Source organism: Catharus ustulatus, chromosome 7, assembly GCF_009819885.2.
Source record: "Catharus ustulatus isolate bCatUst1 chromosome 7, bCatUst1.pri.v2, whole genome shotgun sequence".
Taxonomy (NCBI): Eukaryota; Metazoa; Chordata; class Aves; order Passeriformes; family Turdidae; genus Catharus; species Catharus ustulatus.
In genome coordinates, this window is record NC_046227.1 from 18,545,460 (window position 1) to 18,567,744 (window position 22,285).

Genomic DNA, 22,285 nt, shown 5'->3' on the forward strand with positions numbered 1-22,285 from the left:
CCTATATACTATATACTATTTCCTATGACAGTTCTATGGATAATGAGTAAAGCAGCAATTTATCCTTACCATAAAAAAAAGAATTTTATACTTTTCTGAATTCAAAATGTACAGTCTTTCAATCTATTTGGTATTAAAAAATCCTAAAGTTACTTTATGTTCTACAAGAGAATGTTGGATTGCCCCAAAATATTGTCTAGAAGCCAAGATTTTAAAGCACATTTTTCATATTATACACAGTACTAGTGTCTCAACAATCCTGTCCAAACTTACCAAGCTTCTGTGCTTGTGGATCTTCCTCAGTCTTTGTTGTACAAGCTCACGTTCAATCCGCAATTAAAATTAAATAGTTGCCTTAGCATTTTCCTTACTATTTTTAAGGTAAGGGATAATGTTACACCGCTTTTGTCTCATATTCTTAAGGAAACAAAAGATCTCACAAAAATTATATGAGACAAATCAGTCATTTTTAAGATAAACTTTTATTGAAAAATTAAAACTGCATTGCATAACTTCTTTATAACTTCAACATTTCTTAAACCACAAAACAGAGATTCTGTTTAAAAAATCTCCTCATATTTGTCACCATTCAAAAAACAGATTATGAGCTAACTCCATGATGATTTTAAAATTCGGGATTATTCCCAAGGCCCCTGCTTCTGACTGTCTGCTGTGAATATCTTAAAATTACTTTTAATAACATGATCAGATTTTTTCTCATTCAAAATTACCAGCTGCTCTTGATTTTTATCCACTGGTCAGTCTTTTCCAAATAAATTATATCAGTTAATAAGCACTGTACCTACCTGCTCAGCTAAGCTCTTGCCTATTTTTCAATTGATCTGAATTCACCCATGCAAAGTTATATTGATTGTCCATGTGATTTTAAAGGCAAAATTGCTACCTCCAAGTATATTTTAGACCTCAGAAAAACAAAGTTGCTCACCTGGAATTAAAATGCTTTACATTAGCCAATACTTCTGTATATCCATACATCCTAATCTCTCACAGTCAATAGTATATAGATTAAAAAGAAGGAAAATTCTAGGTCAGCGTTAGTCTGAGAAGCATATTACTCAGATGGAAATGACCTAATAAGAAAAGAGATGCATTTTCTCATTAATGACTATAACTCTTCTGTTAAAATCAGCTAACCAAGTCAGAAATTGGTATGAGCACAGTGCCTGTTTAACACAGTATATGTAATAGGAAAACACCCTACAATATGATATTAGAATCAAAACCTTTGCAAAAATCTAATTGTGGTCATCTGTGTCAAGACACAACACTGCAGAAAATCAAGATAAATGCAGAGGGCAGGGAGATAAATTTAAGCCCTCTGTCTTTAGAGACAAACCTATGCTTTAACTATTTCACTTCCAAGACAAGCAGGAGGAGCTCCATTATTCCCACCTAGCTGCAAACCATCAATGGCAATAGGAAGAACCTCTCATGCTTCTGACCTTCAAAACACAAGATACTCCATTAAATGAAGAAGCAGAAATTTTAGTGAGCAAAATCACAGAGATCACAGAACTGTCAGGGGCTTGCTGTAGGAATGGCACTCAGCTGTATTATGGCCTTTCCTACAGCTTCATCATCAGGATGAAGACGATTCCCTTCACCCAGTTTATATGCTTCAGGGAGAATTAACATCTCCGATACATTAAACTATTATGAGAATATTGAGATGGTGATCTGGATACAGGGTTCATAAGGTTAAAATATTAAGGTTAGAGGATTGAGGGTAAGTTAGAGCTTTAGTAGTACTGCAGGGAGGTGAAGGAAATCAGAAATTCCCACCTAAGAACTTGTGGAAATCATAAGAACCATCATGTTTGTGTGGAAGACATAAAATCCTCTAGTGAAGCTGTCACCAGTTATACATCTTTGGATTAATTATATTAGTTCATATTGTTTCTCATAAACAAGAAGGACTGAAAGAATTTTTTCAATCTTCTGTAGCTGCCCTTTGAATAAAGTAAAACTGAGACCAGATTTCAGACAGAAGTCTGAAATGAAAATGTGACATGTACTGCTTCAAAACAAACTTCTTTCTGTACTCTGAGAACAGCTCTCCATGAGAGGTACTCTAGTTTTGATGAATAGCTGGAATCTGTAAAGAATGGAATTTAATATTATGGAAGTTAGTACTGAGGTCAATATTCATGCCAACTACATCTGTACTGCAGGCCTCAGGTCATACAGCATGGATGCTTGCACCAGAAAATGGCAAGTATTGAATACACATTAATACAATAGGCTTATAATTGAGGAAGATTGAGGTTTAAGATCAAGAAGGCAAGAAATGAACTACACTGTCTTGCAAGAAATCTAATGAAAGAAGTACCGTATTGATAAGATTACTAGGGGGTTTAATGATATGAAGTAACAATGCCAATCTATTTTGAAAAGTCAGTGACAAATATACAGCAGTTTTTTGATTCAATTCGATTTGAAGAAAAGATTTTACAGAAGGTTATGAAAGAGGAGTAAGAAAGAGTCCTATGAAAAGCTGGAAAGGCTGTGCTGTAGGATACAGCATTCACTGTAATAGCTTCTTCTTGTGCTAACACAGCCACAAATATGAGATACTATCCTCAGAAGACTGCCAGTGGGACCTGCAGGATGGAAATCTCTCTTGCCAGTAGGTGTCCTTCCACAGGACCGACAGGGGCCAGAGAGACTGCAAAAACTTCATAGCATGACTGTATTTCACAGAAAGTTTCTAAAATAATTCCATTTTATTACTGAGGTGGAGGGGAGGGAGAAAAAGTAATTAATTACTGACTTGCAAAGAACCATATATGAAAACACTTGAAAGTAGCATATTCCATTTATCACCATGACACTAACTCAGTCAACACAGGACTATTGAATCTCTATTTTGTTCCACTACTCTGTTTCCAGTATGGACTTTTCCACTCTAGTAATATTGATTATCTAATGATTAAAACTGATCAAGCTGCAGATGAATCTGGTGTCTATACTTTGAAAAGCCTAAACAGTTGAAATTATTGGGACAAGCTATCTGTATTAAAAGATACTGAGATTACATTTGGTTTTATTCATTTTATAAGCTCCAAACAAATAGTGAATTCCATTTCACTAAGATAATTTTGCTGGTTAAAACTCCCACACAATTTAGTTCAAATAGTCACAGAGGTCAATCCTGAAATAAAACTCAAAAACAGGGGCCTTGGTTAGCAATCAATACTCACTAGAAAAGCATTCAGAACACTGAACAGACAGTTTGACGTTACAATAAATAAAACTAAAATTTCTAATAATTCTAATAGATTAAAGGGATTCCATAGTTTGGTAGTCTATACACAATGTCAGAATTCCTTAGCTTCAGTAAAATTATCTGTGAGTTTTTACTTTAAGGGCACTAGGATTTAAATGAAAGTGTCAACTAATATTTTTGTAGTTTTTCTTTGGCTCACAAATACACTAAAATACCATAAACATTATTTAGAACTTCAATAATATATAAATAGGTTACATTACAAACGGAAGAAAATACAAGACAACTCTTCAGCATGGTAAATCTCTGCATATAAATAAGCAAATATTTCAGATACCTACAATCAAACAGTTATCTTGCTGTAAAACTATTACATTTAAATCCTTTTACACAAAGTCATTTAACAATAATGTACACAATCTACACAAATTAACCTCTAAAAATACAGCAATAATATACCTGTTACAATGACTGTGCTACTGTCATCCCCTGATTTGACACTAAAGGGCAAGAACAACTATTTTACTCAAAGGTGCTCTTAGAGATTGCTGTTTTGCAACAACAAGCACCAACAATAAGATCTAATACTGTTATACATTTTTCGTTAGCTCCTAAGAATCTACATTTTAGAAATTATTCTATATGTCTATTTCTGTCTGGCAGAAAAACTTGTAGCACATTATCCACATCAAAGTTGTTGAAGGAAAACTTAATTTTCTTAAAGTGGAAAACATGCTGTGGCTTAGATCTAACTTTTTAACCACTTTTTATATATATATATATATGTATGTATGTATATATATATAATTATATATATTTATTTATACTGTACATATATACTGTGCAGAGTTCTTAATTTGCTATTTTAATACTTAATAATTTTCTGCTGTCTACAATAAACAAGACTAGTGTAAGAGTCAATAGTACTTCAACTTCAAGATAATACATTTTCCCTCAATAATATGAACTACCAATACTTATATATTTCAGCAGCCTATAGTTGTTTTGTTTTAGGATGTCTTAGGAGACTGGAACTTACAGAAAGAGAATTTCCTTAAAACATGTTCTGCAGAACTGGGTTAAAAAAATAGCCAGTGCTGGAAAACAATTAATTAGAGAAATAAATAATTCAACCACTACAGGTCCTGCCCCAATCTCTCAATTTCCTCAATGAGGAAGTCAATGTCAGACTTCGTTGCTGCTGGGTTTGAGATGACCATTCGGAAGAAGTTGACTTTATCGCCCTGAGGCTGATATCCAACCATGGTGGTACCTGATTCCATCATCAATGCCTTGATTTTTGGTGCCACCTTTACATTAAAAAAAAAAATTAAAAAAAGAGAGAGAAACAAAGAGACAAGAAAAAATTATTCTTTCCTTGTATGTTACAGCATTTCTTAATTCAGAAAAAATTAATTGATAGGCATTTGTTTTAATAAAAAACGTCTGTAACAAGAAAAAGCTTGAAAAACTAAATATGTAGGGTTGATTATCTAAAGGAAAATTGACAACAATATCATCCATCTTTTTGATTTACAAATTAATAGCATCCCAGAGTATTCAGCATGTAATAATTTTATATATTAAAAGTATATCTTGTTTCTTTGTGCTGAAGATTTTGTCACAATGAAACATTTTTTGCTTCTGTATGAAAGTCCACTCCAGACCTTCTTGAGGGCAATGGATGTTCTCCATGAGAATTTTATGTATTCTCAAAGCATTTTGTATGTGGGGACAACAATGGAAATTTTTCAACAAGCTCTATGTCATAAAGAATATTTTTTGTTGGCATAAGCCATGGAAACCTTCCAGTAGTTTTGCAGTACTGTGCATTTACCACATCTCACTTCTTTGGTTTAATTTACAAGGAATAATATTCTGACAGTCTTAATATTTGGTATTGACTAAGCCCAGTTTTTTCATCCAGACCTTCACTCTCCTGCTCTACTCTCTGCCAGGCAAGGTCAGCTGTCTGGCTCTTTTACTGTTTTGTAAAATGTTTTATGGTGTCCTCTAACATTTAACATTTAATCAAATCAAATATTTTATCTCTTTTGCTGTTTCTCACCTCTTACCTCTATCTTCCTCTATTCTCTCTTTCTTTTTTTGCCAATTTCTTTATGTAACATGGACTGGCTTGACCCAGGAATTTCACCCAGGAATTTCTATTCTCCTTCCCCATTGTGATGCAGTCATTAAATCCTCTACATTAAATCTCCCAAGTTTGCCCATTCTTCTCCCTTCCCTAACACACACGTACACACACAGACACAAAAAAGCAATTATTTTTGACACCTGTGAAATCATTCTTTTGTCTCCTGAATCTATTTCATTCCACTTCTGTCTAAAACACTACTACAAAATTACTGTATTTTGCTTCCTTCAGGTCCTGATAACATGACATCTTTTCTAGTGGTGCTTCTATAATGCCTTCACTTCCCTCTACCACTTCAAATAAATGTATCCCAAAGTCCTCCAAAGGGTATTCATTTTCACTGAAATGCATTAATGCATTGGCATTTAAAATCAAAATAAATACCTGAGAAGGAACTTACAGGTTTTCATGTCCTTTACCTCTCCAAGCATTTTCAAACAATTACCCTTCTGTTTCTCTTGTTGATAAGCTGTCCTATCCAAAGAAGACTCTGGTGTCTGTAGGCCTAGCTACGTTTTGAAGACTTGTAAGACTTGTGAGCACAGGATAACTGAATATGTTCTGAATCTGGTTCTATAGGGAAAACATGACTTCAGCATCAATATAAATAGAAGACAAAAGTGAACAAATATCAAGGTCATAATAAGCAATGGAGAACTAACATCTCAGAATTTGGAATTATCTTTTTTCATTCAACCAAAAATACTCACCCTGTGTAGCTTTTCTCTTCTCTCATCAGAATCTGGCATTCCCCTGAGACTTGGAGGAATGTACCAAAAACATACATTTGTATGCTCTGGCTGCAAAAATAACCAAATATATATATATCAATTTAAAAAATTTTACAGATCAGTCTCACACTGAAGGCTAGTCAGTAGTATATTTTTTCACAGACATGAAAGACAAAATATAGCATTAACTTTCCTAGTCCTGCATGTTAAACAGAATGAAATAGATTGCAATACTGCTGCTTGCCTCTGCTGCCTTAGATTCCCTATACATTGTCCCATTTGCAATATTTAGGTTGCTAATGAAGTGTAAATGCTTTTCCCCTTTGTGCAGTTTTATGACTAACTGTTTTTCAGGATCATAGCAAGGGCAACCCAATTTTCCTTTTCTTAGTAAAGGGAGAAATGAAGTTTCTACTATGACCCAAAGGTTTATGTAGTAGCACCAGCAATAGAATATACAGCAAAAACAGCAGATTCTCAGTTACGTATGTAATAATCTCAGTATGTGAGTAGGTTGTACTAAGGTAATCTTCATGCCCTGAACTGAGAAGGCCTCTGCAGAAGAGGAGGAGATAAACCTGACATTTATGGTACAAAACCACATGTATTTGAACAAAAAGAACTGCCCAGGTGCCAGTTATATAGTTCCTTACAAAATAAGAACAGTTTTGCATAGCTGTTTTGAAGAACTGTGAGAAGCATGAAGACAAATTTGGCTCATACATATGTGAAAGTGAACTTACCTCCCCTTCAAAAACCATCTCAAATTCTTCTCTGTTTTTGATTTTAGTGTAGAGATATTCTGCCAGCTCCAGGCATTTATTTATCTGATTTTCAAATCCTACTGTACCCTGTTTTAATAAGAAAGTAGGTATTAATTATATGGTCTTTTTTGTCCTCTGCTCTGATGCAATCAGCTTTTCAGGTAGCTTTCACTCTTAAATATTTTCAGGCAGAAAATATTTAGCAGAATTATTTCTTAGAACTTAAAAGTAGAGTTAATCAATGGTTAAAAAGTGGCTAAAGGTGCCCCAGTTGTAAGTTACTATCTGGTTTGTCTCATTTTAAGAGAATTTATTATGAAAATAACAAGGACTTTCACTATTTTAGTAGATTATTTTAGGTCTTCAGTATTTTTTCCAGTTTCCAAAAATATTATGGACATTATATTCTGGCTTCACAGCTGCTGCTGAAAGACCAGACATTTGGAATGGGAACTCAGTTGTAAGTGTAAGAATTGGGAAGTAAATTATTTCCTCCGAGCAGTCTGTTAGAAATGTGCATTTAATCAGCAAGCAAAAATTTGCAATATGTTTACGAGAAGTCACTTGCCTACCCACTGATATTTTGTCAAGATCATAATCCCAGAAAAAGTATATGAATGTTGATAATAAGTAGTTGGAGGTTTTTTAAAATACACTTTGTACATTAATTAAGCAGTAAGCATTTTCTCACAAAGTAAAAACTGGTTTATGATTTTAGAGTTTATAAATGAATTTAATATCAATTTTATTTTAAAAATTAGACTCCAGGCAAGTTACCCAACTGAATTCCCATTTTGCCAGCAGAAGAGCAAGAATAACAGTAATTAGATGACTGCAGATACAGCAATAAAAATGGAAAATGTTTTCTTGACTAAATGAACCTTCATCTTGTGAACGTGTAAGCCTGGACATAAGCCCATGCTTAAACTGAGCCATTCAGGCACACCACAGTAGTATCAGGTAATCAACTGTGGAATCATCACTTGGGAAATGCTTCCTCAGAAAAAGGCTTTGTTTTCCAAGTTGCTCATAAAATCTATGCATTGAAATGTCATGTTCCAAGGACCTTTGTAAGTCATCAAGCCTACTCTTCTGCTACTACAAGTAATCTGTCATAAAATATGTTTGCAAGTGTAGAGCATCACAATAAGAGATCATTTTGGTACCCTGATTTCAATGGTTTTTCTGCAGGACTCACCTAGTGACTTAAACCTTTCTTCTGATTGCCATCTTAATTTACTAACAGCTAGCATTGTTCTACAATTCACATAGCTCCTTTCTGAGTTAATACTTGGATACTTCTGTTTTTAGATATTGTAATGACACAAACATTTATGTTAAAGTATTCCATGACACTTAGAAATTAATTAAATACATTTCTGCTTTTTGAGCTAAACTCTTGTTATTTACCTTTGCTTTCCACATCAACCAGAATTTGAAAATGTCCACATGTCGACCACACTGTATTGCCTTATCTCCAGTGTCATAGGAGACATCATACTGTTTGTCTGGCTGGAAGAGATAGCCTGCACACATTTGATTGCAGCCTTGAAGGATACCCTACAGTGAAAAACACATACACTTCCATTACTTACCCGGCACTTGTGCATGAGAGAATGTACACATTAATAATGTATAAAGATCTATTTCAAACATGTACAGAACTGTTCTTTGATGGGACATGTTATAACATACTGACCTTATTTTGTAAATCTGAGCCACAAAATTAATTTCAGAACCTGAGGTGGTTCTCCTAGAAGTCTCTGAGTAGTCATATGTTTTTTACACACACAAACACCCTCCCTGAGGTAACATTCACAGCTAAATTTGGATACTTAGTTTGTGGTATTAGCTTTACCCACTTCAATTTATAAGGCTATGTTCTTTAAAGTTAGATTTATGATTTGTTAAATTACACACTGGAATAAAGCTGTGGTCTCTCAGTGCAACAGATTGCTACACAAAATGAAGTGAAAAAACTTAATTGAAGGTTTAAATTTCGTGTGTTGTTCAGTTTTATGACACTTAACATTAGTGATAAGCACAAATTACATAAACTGGACATTTTTTGTATATAAATAAGTATGGTTCACAGACCAATAGAAATCTCTGGACTACTGGTAAAAATGTCTGGCGGAAACACCGAACAGCAAATTCCTGAATGTTACACAGAAGTCTTACACATGACATTACTTAAATGGTTTGCATTTCCTTTAGTGTTTATTAGTGTTTTTCGCAAGAAACTTGAAGATACCAGTATTTCTGGTAAGTACAAAAATATCTATCAAAATTCTCATATAGAGAACAAAAACTCTTGCCAAAATCCTGCAATAGCTGGCACAATAAGCATGAGTGCCACTAAACAAAGGCTCGTGCTTCCCTTCAATAGATGTGTTTTACAAAGGGAAATAAATGCTACAGTCCACAGTTTAGAGATGGATTGGCTGGAAGAGCAATGGCAAACCTAGGACTGCAACAAAACTCTTCCATCCCAGTTCTATGTACAGGGATTACTTTTTCAACTAAGCACTTCTAGTAGCAATTGACATACAAGAGATCAATAGACAACATCATTAGTCCTATCCACAACTGACACGATTTCCCTTTTTATCATTTAATAGAAATGTGTATTGCTTAAAAGAAAAAAGACACTGGTTTTACTTTCATTGATGACAACAAAGAATGTAGATGTCAGCCCTAAAAGTACAGTCATAATAAAAGCAGCATGTTTTCGACAGAACTGGGAAACTTCTAAACCCCTGTGTAAGGTAAAAACTTGCTTCTTACTCAAGCAGTTTAGATTGTGACCAAGCACTAAGACTGAGGCTCTATGTTCAATGTATCATAGAAACAATGGGGCAGGTGCTCAAATGAAATACATTAGCATGGTTCTATTGTTGTTATCAGAATACACAGAGATCCAACAGGTGAGGATCTGACCCATGCAGTCTACAACTTTAATAAAAAAAGCCCAAAACCCCAGACAGATAAAACAACTTCCAAAACACAATGTAATTCCACACAATTATTCCTTCCAAAAGAAGTTTTGGAATTAAACAGATTTTGCAGTACCCTCTTAAAAAGTAGGGCTTGGTATTTATATTTTTTAAAATTTTTTTTTAATTGTTTAATTATTAAATATGAGGCAGACCTTCTCCCGGACAAGAATGGCAGAACATTGTAACAGCACACCCATCATCTTGTGTGGATTCCAAGTGACTGAGTTGGCTCTGCAAAAAAATTACACGTTTAGATTTGTCTGGAAAACAGAAACTAAATCTGAAGCAGTCACCTTTGTTTTCTGCTTTCAGCTGGAAATATATGGAGTTTAGACCATGATGATATCACCATGGATATTATTACTGTCTTAACTGTCTCCTTTCCCAGCTATGCTGTCCAGGAAAGGAGTTTTTTTCGTGTTAACATTGCAATTTCAGAATTGTGATTAGTTTATATTATTATTAATATCAGCTAATTAGTATGAGACTGATTAGCTGACACAGTAACATAATTCCCAGAAGAGTTCTCTTCTAGAAATAGCACTAATAAAAATAACAAAACCGTTCTGACACATTCTATCAATTCAAGGAACTGAGGTACAAAGCAAGGGTGCCAGAGAATTAAGGGACTAATAGGAATTGTGGGAGAATACACACACTAAACACCTAAACAGCTGCTGGAAAAACAGAAAGGAAATAAGAAGACATTCTGCACGCTTACGTGCTTTCCCAGTTAGAGCCACAGCCCTTGTTTGTCAAGCCCATGGACTGTTAAAAGGCCCTAAAACTTTATACCATACCCTACCATTCTTCATGTAAAGCTTAAAATTTCTTACATGTAAACACAAGTGAATGCACAAGATCACCTAATTTACAAGTCAAACAGATGTTCTGTACTTCAACATACTATCCTAGAGAGTTTAATGGTGACACTGAAATAAATGTGCCAACATTGCACATCCATTGACCTTTTCACCCTAAGTAATTAATTACCAAGCGTCCCCTTGATTCACGGCATGTTGCAGAGAAGCAAAGTGCATAATTGTATTTCACAGGCTATGCATGTGTTTTTACAAAGAAAATTAAAAGGTATTTGGTCTTCTTCTACACCCTGCTCTCAGAGGACACACACAACCACAGTTTCTGTTTTGAGCAACACAGTGATGTCTTCACCCCAATCTGAGGACTACTGATTTTTAGGTACAATTCCAGCCCCTGTATGCGCTAGGTTAGACTGTGGCACCCCTCAGCTGAAAGAACAGCTCAGCCTGTGCTGCACCTGGGGAGCTCACCATCCATCTAGCATCAGCTTATGCAGTGCAGACCTGCAGATAAATACCTCCAATTTAGGAGGCAATTATCTTTTAGAACATCTTCACTAATAGTTCAGATGGAGCAGTCAGGAAAAAGGAATTTATATAACAAATTATTTCCATCTTAAAACACCATGCCTTCAGTTTAGCACATTAATTTAACTTTCAGGGCTTCAAACAAGGACAATTTTAAGTCATTCCTCACAAGGAGCATTAGATTTATTTTAACATGAAGCTGTCACTCTCTCCTCAGTGCAGCCCCCAGCCAGAGGTTGTCCTACCACAGGCAATCCCAGCTCTTGCCATGGTAGCATGCCAGTGCTCCATGCCAATGTGTGTGAGCAGGCCAAGTATGAGCTGAGTGTGAGCACAGAGCCCAGCTGGGGCCTGTGACAGGCAATTACACCGTGCACATGGGCCCCATCCCATTTGAAGATCTCTATAGCTGACTAGGAAAGAAATCATTTCACGCTTCACGGCCTGCTGCTTTCCGTATTTGCTTAAAATTACAGCATTAATTAGCACCTCAGGGTTGACCTCAGGTCAAAAGGGGTGTGCCAAATTCCTGTGACCAAACCTCTGTATCTTATTTTGCAATGCTGACTTAATATTAAACACATTGCCATGAGTCACAAGCCAATTGGGCTGGGCAAAGGTTGATAGGATTCTGCTACTTCAGAATATTCCACACCACATGCTGCTGTCCTTGCAACAGAAGGGTATACATGGTTTTGCTGCCAGTCCTTCCATACACTATCCTTGATGTTTGTACTTGTTCTTCACTTACTGTATGAGATGCCCAAACCTAGAATAATTTGTTTTCCCTAAGGAAGAGCACTGCTCACTGTACTTACTTTACAATTTTACATGGTGCCCATATTCAGAATGGCCAACTCAAGGAAGAAATTTGGTGCTAATTTAAAAGTACGGGGATAGAGCTTGCTTCAAATATTTTTTGCTTCCCTGAAGGCTGATATCTGCAATGATGGAAAAAGTCTAAAATTTCAGATTCTTCATTGCTTTTCTGATTTTTTTTCAGATGGGCACCATTTTATGGTAGAGCGCTTCAGAGGAAATCTAGAGACCAGCACACCCATGGAACTGCAAATACAGCATCTTCTACAGACTTGTCATCAATGGGTATGGGAATAACTGTGCCAGAGAGTGTGCCTGGAATGACTCCTGAGTTGAAATTGTAAGGACCAGTGGGAGGGTCACACTCTGTCACTACCAACACCAATGCTTTGCCTCTTTAAATTTGATTCAATTGAAAGCTGGCTTCTGGTCCCAGTGGGAATCTTGGTAAGCTGGGTTAAGTACCTGGGGGAACACACATGGTCTTTTCTGCAGACTTCACTCTGACCTCTACAAGAATTTCCTGCTTGTTTCATGTAATCCCCACATGGCACCAATGCACAGGCCCCTGTGCCCTGAGACAGGTGAGCATCTGTGACCCTTTCTTACCTCAATATTCGCCCTAGTACAGCAGAAGTGTAGCAGCTCTGTCTGTCATAGTCCTTTCAAGCTTTAAAGGTACTGAAACTTGTCCCTGAAAATTGCTACTAATTCAGTCTCCACCTCCTCTCTTTGTTGTATACATCCATCAATTTGAGCAATATAAGACTATGTATGTGTTCCATGTACAGAACACTCATGAACATATACTCTTTATTTCCAGAAAAACTGCAAACATCTTTCAAAAGAGAACCCCTATAAATTCGCACTGTGGATGTTCATGCTCAAACATCTTCCCTGGACCCCTCACTTATCACTGCTATTCTCAAAACCCTACATTTCAGAGATTGTCTAGCTCTCACACTTCATTTTTTCTTCAAATACTTGTCCATCCAGTCCCAGACTTATGATCCCTTCAAAGCTACGCATAGAACAATTTCCCTTCCTTTTTGCCAAGTAATTTCATTGTCTTCCTTCAAATCTGCTGAAAACTTACCTCTCACCCAATGGTACATTACAAATTTCTTCTCTAGTATTGTTTCAATCTCCCTAGTCTGAACCTTTCCCTTTTGCCTCACTATTGTTTAATTTAGTGTTAAAACTCCTTAATGTTGCAAAGTAGTATTTTCATGAATCTGTTGAAGTGTCATGTAGCTTATGCAAGTACTTTAAGAGCAATAATACAAATAAGCCCTGTGTAGTACCTTTCTATTCCATTCAGTTTATGACGGTGCTTTCGAGACATTAAGAGCCCACCTCCCCAGGCAGCCTGGAAGAGAAAGAAAAAAGAGAAGACTCATTTTTTTAAAAAAGCTCAACCGATTTTAGTTTACTCAGGATCTGTAACAAATATTTTAATTCAAGAAAGGAAGTGTAAACGAAGGTCCTCTTTTGCCTGAACAGCAGCACTTTTTTGTTACTTACATCTACATGGAGCCAGAGGTTGTATTTTTCACATATATCTGCAATCTCCTGTATTGGGTCAAAGGCTCCATATACTGTTGTGCCTGCAGTTGCGTTTACAAAAAGAGGAACGTATCCCTACAATAAAAATTAAAATATCAATTATAAATTGAAAACGCTTTCAGAAAAAACAATAAAGACAACAAAAGGAAAATAATTCCATACAGGAACATTATCTCATTTTGTAACCTAAAAATGTTTTTCTTCCCATGTGAAAGGCACAACATAAGCAACAGTAGAAACTAACTACTTATACTACCATATACACGGTAAGAACAAACTCTGTTTTTTTCTTTCTTTCCTTGTAACTTCACAAAATTAACTAGTCAGAAGATAACGAATATTATTTTGTCTAATCTCTTTCAATGAGGAGATTAAAACAATGTAGTGGAAGATGAGCAATATTCAAGTAAATTTGGGACTTTTACAGCAGTATAAACAAAAATAAATTAAATATGATTTGTAAGTCACGATTTGAAGGCTTGAAATTGTTACTTTAATCTTTATCTACTAATAAACAGAACAAAGCAAGCTAAAACAAAAACAATAAATGAGAAACTATCAGATCAAACAGAAAGAATTTTGAATTAGATTAAATAAATGTGAACTGCCATTTCATAGAGTGTTCAAATGTAAAGAAGTTAAGAAATTTAAAAAAATAATAATCTTGATTTCTCTTTGGTTATTTTATAAAAAATTCATGGTTTTTTCTACTGCATTAATTCAAGAAATAGCAATTAATGCCTAAAATTTAAGCTTACATTCTATATTTAATGAGTATACATGCCACCTTCATGAAATCTATAGGATTTTTAAGGGCTCTGTAGAATCTTTTCTGGGTTTGGCTAAACCTAAAAGTTTAGATAAAAGTAGCTTAGATTTTGTGTTTCCATACTTGTTTCCATATATTTCTAAACAGGAAGTTATTTTTAAAAATTATGAACTACAGTTGTGGTTTAAGAGTCAAAAGTCTTTTGATTTCAAACAGAAAATGGAAACCTTAACAAGATATAGATAACTCTGTAAATAATACATGAATGTATAATTAAGCATATAAAAATACTGTTACTATATTTATATCATTATAATGTTCTCTTTAATATCAACACTCAGGCTTCAAAGGAAGAAGCAATTTTACTAAGCCAAGCAGTTAAGCACTAATTTTTAAAAACACAAACCTTTTCTTTTGCTTCCAGAATTTTTGCCTCCAAATCAGCTGGTATTATTTTGCCTCTGTAATTATCACAGAAACGGAAAGACAAAGAAAATTTAAGAATATCTATGGAAATAATAGCTGCAGTTGAAATAATTTAATAGGATTTTCTCAACAGGCCATTAGCAACTTGACACACTGTACTGAATCAGCTCTTAAACACAATAAAACAAATTTAACAGATGAACACATTTAATCTATTAAAACTTTAGTATTCATCCTACCTTTCATTGCATTTTATCAAAATAACGTTGTCTGTTCCAAATCCAAGTGCAGCTCCAGCTTTCTTTATTGAGTAGTGACTCTGCAGCAAACATATGAACATGAAATGGTGGGGTTGTTTAATGAGGAAGCATTTTCACAACATATGTCAGTAAATTAAGGATTAGCAGTGTATTAAGCTCACATGCTCTGAGGTAAAGAGAACCAGTTTAGGGACTGCAGCCATGCCTTTGGTTTTAACTTCAGGGAAATACTTGTAGCGTGCAGCCATTATGCTGTACATGTTGGAGATCGCTCCTCCTGTGAATGAATAAATAAATGAACAATAAAATAGTGATAATAAAAAAAGTATATTATACCAAGACATACACGTGTCATTTGCATAATGCAGTGAAAGTGGCAGTGAACTATGAAAAAATATTTCTCTGAAATGCACAGGCATCTGTCTAAATAGCATAGGACAGACTCTCGAGAAAGCCAAAGTGATAATCAGAATTTCCTAAATGCCATCTCTTTCAATTGCTATCATTTTGTAACACACTCCTAAAAGTTCAGCTTTCATTGTGCTGCTTTTGCATGATACCTTCTTGTTAGCAAGAACAGTAGGAACTTATAAACTTGTCTGAGATTGTAGAAATGTCACATACTGGATGGACTTATCCCATCTTACTGAAGTAGATACATAAAGCTGGATTTCTACAGCTGAGCTACTTCTAAACCCCCTCACAGTCAGTTATGGGAAAGAGGCACTTCACAGGCTATGATTCAGCTAATCTATTTTCACACTTACTTTTGAAGAATTTTAATAGAGGGAAAGCATCTATTTCTCTTGGTTTGCTGCTAAGAAGGGCCCTGAACAATTAGCTAAATTCTTTGGTGCAGACCTCAAGCTTTAATAAGATCAATCTCACCCCTAAGCCTAGGATGACTTCTTCCTCTGAAATTTTTTCATTGGTGAGAACACAGAAAAATGTGTATTTTTATAGCAGATGGGACTGGAGATCATGCATGAGTTATTCCAAAAAAGAGATGTTTTGTCCTTTGTGCTCTGTAACAGGATGGTGTTCCCTCAAGCCAAGTCCAGAAAAGTTCTGCTGGGTACCCACACTGTTCACACGTTGGCCCAGGACCTTCACACTGGTCATCTTCAGTCATTTCTGTCACTGCTCACTGCCTTTATGTTCCTTGCACGGGAAGACACTTTGTCTTGGTCTTTATACTAGAATCATACTTGTGAATCCAATCACCTTATATGCCAGATAAAGTGTCCCAGAAAGTGACAGACAATCATAACCTTTTCCTGACTGTGAGCCCAAAGCCTTACTGACCACCAGAGAAATCATTACATGATTTTTGAGAACTTCTAGTCTAGGAGCTGTGATTGCTCAGCACCTCCAGAAGTAAAGCTTAAAAAAGGAGTGTTTAAATGCCTAACTGTGCACCAGAGCCCATAGTCAAGTTTTAAATGCTGACCAGCCATAGTACATAGCCATATGCAGAAATAATTTTTGCCCCAATTTTAATGTGTTATGTTTAAACAAAGCATTCCTGTTTCTAAATATCTGACTCACTGCTTTGGTTGCAGACAGTGTGAATATTCAGACACAACTTTTGTTTATTTTAACTTTTGAAGTTTTAGTCAAACCACCAAAACAGATAAGAAAAACTCACCAGGTGAGAATATTCCATCACCGTCCTTATTGGACCATCCGATAATCTCCCTCATCTTTCGAAGTGTTATTTGTTCCATGAGGACAAAAACAGGGGCAATTTCATAGGTAAACCTGCATGGATAAAGCAAAAGAAACAAACAAACACAGTATAGATACAGATTCTAAAAACACACAATAAATTCTCAGTCTGTGATTCTTTGTTAAAATGCTCAAGGTTTTGAAAAGTTTTCCTGTAACTCGAGATTCTGATCCTTAACCTTTACCCAAGCAAAAATCCTCAGGAAGACAATATTGGAAATACTGATGAAAGAAACCTGCACTATTAGTTATTTTTCAGGTTTCCATATAGTGAATGTAAGACCTAATGTTCCACATCATAGTGTTGCTGACTTCTGTACAAGGTTGTCCTACAAAACAACTGTTTCCCAAAGTGCCAATTCCACACTTGTGGAATAACACACGGCTAAATCCTTATGAAAACAATGAACTTCACTGAGCTAAACAAAATCATAATTAGAAGTATTGAGCTAGGATTTCAAAATCTAAATATAATTAATTATGTGGATTTATTCTGTTGATGATCTCCAAGGACAACTTACTTCTACAATACAACATGATCAATAACTGTCAAGAGTAATTACAAATGATGATTTCCTAATTACCAATTACCAAAACCAAGTCAGCAGTCAACTATTGTATCCACTTAATGAGGCCAAAAAACATTACATATCCTGGCATGCCCTGATGTCAGAGTCAGATATGTGGATGGAAACTGACAACCATACAACTATTTTTGGTGATCAAGGTACATGGATAAATTCCTAATGCTGTAAACAAATTCTGTTTGCTGTGCATGGGGACAGAAAATAAGCAAGGGGAGAAAGGAAGCAGAGAGAAATGAAAAAATCAACCTCTGATTTCCAAAGGAATCTATAAGAGCATGACACACTGACATTTCAGATTCAACTGATATCCTCCACTTGAAAAATTTCACCAAAACATATTTGTTATCTCTCTAATACTAAAGTGATATTTTGAGAATAGGTATAGCAAAATTGAATGAGACATGATACTAAGAAAGGAACAAGTGTTTGAAAAGGCTTCTCTTTTATTTACAGCTACACTGGTTGATTACATCGTTAATATTTTTTTTCAATTTTTATGTGTCCTTAGTCCATCAGAGAAACACCACCATTATTTTTAAAACACTCCCTTAAGACTAAAAATGTGTAATTTGTTTTATTATTGTGATTGCTATTTTCAGAAGCCAAATTACTACCTATTTTGTTTTTACTATCATTAGAACTGGCAGAGATAGTTGAATATTGATCTCAAGTTTGGGTACTGCCACTATTTACAAATGGACAAAATTAATAAACCAGCGTCTGCTAACAGTGGCTTTGGGTTGGAGCACTGCAAGTCTAGAATATATTCCAAACTTTATTTAGGCAGAATGATCAACTAATGTCCACAGGAACTCAGCAGTGTATAGATCACTGTAGCTCAATACAAGGTACTCTTAAGTCAATGTGATTATTTTTTCCCCACCAGTTCAAACAAATTTTGAGTTTTGTTCTGAGACCTTGCACACTGAATTTTGAATCTATTTAAACACAAAGAAAATAGTACTTGTTTATTCTGTTCTATAGTTATTTTCTGAGTCTCCAAAAACAGACAATAAATAAATGACAGTAGATGTTTATAAAGTACAAGGCCAATGAAGCTATATTAGATGATGGCTACGAATTTACAAATCATGTCTTGTTAAAGTTCACTCCACCTTACTCGCTTTAAACTTAAATTATTTTGAAAAATTCAGTAAAATAAAAAAAAAATGTGTTTGGCTTAAAAAGAACATCTAACTTTAGAATCAATCTCCTAAAAAAATGCTGATCAGATTTTTCCTATACTTACAACCTTTACAGGCATTTCTGTGAATTAACTATAACAATCATGGGTATCAGCTCTTTACTAACAGAATGCACTAAGGTTTTTGGTATAAGCCAGTGCTGGCTTAATTCTGCTCTCACCTAAAGGACAAATCTCTTTATCAGACCAAATCATTCTAGCTACCATTTTCTTGTGGGCCAGTATGTAAAAAGCAGTTTGAGAATCAACACAGAGCATTTTACATCAATTTTCTATTCATAAGCATATCTGCATAATACTGAAAATGCCAATATATTCCCTTGTCTCAGAACAGTGGGCATAAACAGAACTTCCAGATAATATTTATTTTTAACCTCTGTTGGCTGCTGCATGGTGAGAGAATGCCCTATGCTACAGATCTCTAGAACATGAATAATGAAATCCTGAAATTTTCATGATTAGTGATTGAGCTATGAATAGCACATTGATACATTATTTCCAATTCAATGTGAGAAGCTTATTATGTTTAATTTTAAATATTATCTTCACAGTGACATTTAAGTAATATTTCCTAATGATAATTTAAAATTTCAAGAGAGTATAGATGTTTTGATTACTCAAAACTCATCTGCAAAAGAAAACACATACTTTTAATTGTTCATAAATATTTTAAGTATTGTTTATCTGTAGAAAAGAAAAATTGGTAAATGGAAAACATTCCCTACTGTAGTTCAATGTTATTGTGCTTGTGAGTTATGTGCTCCTGTATCTGTAACAGGTTAGAACAGTTTCTGGGTAAAGGTCAAAACCTGTTCTTGTGTGCTGGAACACTGCTCAAAACAAATAGTATGTTCCCCAGAGGTCACAGAGGTGATTTGGTTATTTTTAAAACCTTCTCTGACAGCCCTTCGAATCATATTTTACAGACATCTTGCTTTAACCTTACTTGCAATTACTGTGTTACTTCAAAGCACACCATGTTGATTTTGGTTTCCTGAAAAAAGAGCACACTAAGACTCATACTAACAAATAGATACTAAATTTTCATGTTCACAGAGAAGTATTTTCAATATATCTTCCTGTTTAAAGCACAAATGGATGAGAGACTAGCTATTTAACAGCTTACTTTAAAAAACATGAAAACATCAATTTAAAAGAGTTACTCTTTAAGAAGTGACTAAATGAGTGCAATGTTATTAATAATGATGTCATAGTATTTCTTTATCCTGTCACAGTCTGCCACAGAGCTAAATTATTTTATGTCCTATCAGGTTTGTGTAATGACAAAAGGATAACTAAACTGGGATAACTAAGTTAGTCAAACAGGCTTGGGAAAAGTGACACTGAAATTTTTGTCACAGAGAAACAACCTTTAAGCAAAGGGGTTTTTTTAGAAATGTTATCAGAAATACTTTCACTTTTAATTGTGCTGCTAAAAAGGCACTTCAAAGCACTTTAAAGCACTTTGCAACACTTGTTTGACAATTAAAATATATATTGCTGAGTTTTCTTCCCAACCAGCTTTTAAATCTGAATGTCTCATACCAATTTTGAGCAAACAGAGAACTAAATAAGATGATTATTACAAAGAGAAGGCTGGTTTTGGCTGGAGCACCTTAGGATTTTATTTTATTGTTAATGTCAAAAAACAGGCACAGCTCCTAATCTACATAGAGCTGCTAGTCATCAGCTGTACTTAATGAACCACATACTCACAGGCCAGTGAAAATATTGTTCATTTTCCAATCTGAAGATACATTTCGTATGACAATTAGCAACAAACTCCCCAAAACAGAGGTCACTTTACAGTTAAAGCAGATTCAGTACAGGACTAAAAGAGAGCAGTCTTACCTGCTGAATATTTGGACTCCCATCCATTTTTGAACATACAGAAATCAAAATATAAATAAAAACTGACTAGAAGGTTTGGTAGGTTTTAGTAGTTTGGAGTTTTTTCTTATTGGTTTGGGGTTGTTGGGGGTTTTCTTTGGTGGTTTTTTTTGTGGTTGTTTTTGTTTAGTGTAGTTGTTTGGGGGTTTTTTTAATTAATTGCACTCTGTTGTAAAAATTCATTATAATACCTTACACTAAAATTTAGCTTTCATTAACTTTGAGGACAAGAAAAATTAGGAAAAGTTTCTTGTTTGATGCATTCAGATGTCAAATTTTACTTTTTTTATACTTCCGTTTATTCATTTACACATGACTATTAATCTTAGACTAATTCCTTCATTAGCATAAAATTATTTTTCAGTGTTACATATTTAATCATTTTGAAGCTACTCAGAAGCCACTTCTTTACTAGTACATGAGCAGAAGGTATTGCCTCAAGCCTGCTATCTCTGAAGTCAACAGTAGAGAAGAAAATAAATTTTTCCATATCTTGTGTTAATATGTGGATAGCTGCAGATTTGTTCTGAGTCTAGAGACAAGACTTAAAAAAAAAATAGATAAAGAAGATTGTTCCAAAAGAGGGAAAATAATTTCATGTTATTATATTAGAATAATCATGTTTTACTTACCATGTGCTCTCGGGTATTTGCATTTCTATTTATAAAAAAAACTATTTTCATTGTATTACTGACACATTAAGAAAAAAAAGTGAGACATTTCTCTGGAAGACGTAACATTAATAATTTTTAAATTAAAATTATTCATATCTGTGACAATACCTATCTACCACGACACATGGCAGCCCATGTAAGCACCAGTCACTGGTGACAAGACACTGCTTACATGTTTGTGTTAGCAGTAGATGTCAGCCACTCCCCAGCCAAGCCAATAATGTCCAGTCCTGTGGACAGCTGATTGAAAAAGCGAGGATGACCTGAAAAGAGAATTGAGAGCAACTTAGACTCTACCGATATCGCTCAGGTTTCAAATTTAAACCATCCACCTTTTCTGACTCAAATCATAGGTTTGTACTCAGAACACATGCAGCAGTTTTCAAAGCAAGTCCTGCTTATGGGGAGACCGATAGCAAACATTCATGGATGTCTTATTACCAACTTGAAAAAAGATTTTGGATGGGAGCTTGTTATGGAGTAATTTGCTTTTAAAAGAGAACCTCGGAATCAACTGAGCCGGTAAACACCTCAGGGACTTGCTCCAGGGCTTGGATTAGCCCCTTTCCAGAGCCCTCTTCCGACTTTCTGTAGTGCTGCGTGCTGGGGCGATGAGTACGCAGTGGGGGACACACCCTAGGCAGTAACAACCTCCAGGTACTGAGGCTGTTTGCGTTTGAATGAGGAAGAGAGGAAGCCTCAGGCGCTTGAACTGGGTCTGCAGGAGTGAGAGAGGGGTGCGGAGGATCCAGTCTCTTCCCGAGCTACAAGGACACGGGGAGACGTTTCGCAGGGTCTCGGCGGGAATATCCCAGCGCTGCAGCGTGGGGAGAGGGTCCTCCAAGAGCTCCTCGACTCAGGCCCTTTCCCCACATGGTTTACAAGCTAGAATTCACCTCCTTAAACAGAGTTTGCTATTGAACCGAAATAAATCACATCTCTGTAGTTCAGCCGAAGTTGCTTTAACGACGTTTATAAGCGATAATCCCGACTGCTGGGGGTCTACTTTTCTAGCTTGAAGAGAGGAAATTCCTAACAACTGATACGGGCGTTGAGGGGAGGTGGGAGGTGTCACGACTGAGACCTCTCTGCTCGATGGGGAAGGACGTTCAGCACA

General features: G+C 35.4%; 1 protein-coding gene across 2 annotated transcripts in view; it reads right to left on the reverse strand.

Moving 5' to 3' along the window:
- Positions 1 to 463: 463 nt before the first annotated feature.
- Positions 464 to 22,285, reverse strand: part of GAD1 (glutamate decarboxylase 1) — a 33,229-nt gene continuing 11,407 nt past the window's right edge. For both annotated transcript variants that reach the window (XM_033064078.2, XM_033064079.1), the window contains exons 6-17: positions 21,341 to 21,431; positions 16,734 to 16,846; positions 15,247 to 15,362; positions 15,065 to 15,144; positions 14,806 to 14,860; positions 13,589 to 13,705; positions 13,369 to 13,433; positions 10,049 to 10,127; positions 8,308 to 8,457; positions 6,877 to 6,984; positions 6,113 to 6,202; positions 464 to 4,557 (exon numbers count right to left, since the gene is read on the reverse strand). In XM_033064078.2, coding sequence (XP_032919969.1) covers positions 4,384 to 4,557; positions 6,113 to 6,202; positions 6,877 to 6,984; positions 8,308 to 8,457; positions 10,049 to 10,127; positions 13,369 to 13,433; positions 13,589 to 13,705; positions 14,806 to 14,860; positions 15,065 to 15,144; positions 15,247 to 15,362; positions 16,734 to 16,846; positions 21,341 to 21,431 — 1,238 coding nt within the window. In that variant the 3' untranslated portion in view covers positions 464 to 4,383. The remainder of the gene's footprint in view (positions 4,558 to 6,112; positions 6,203 to 6,876; positions 6,985 to 8,307; positions 8,458 to 10,048; positions 10,128 to 13,368; positions 13,434 to 13,588; positions 13,706 to 14,805; positions 14,861 to 15,064; positions 15,145 to 15,246; positions 15,363 to 16,733; positions 16,847 to 21,340; positions 21,432 to 22,285) is intronic.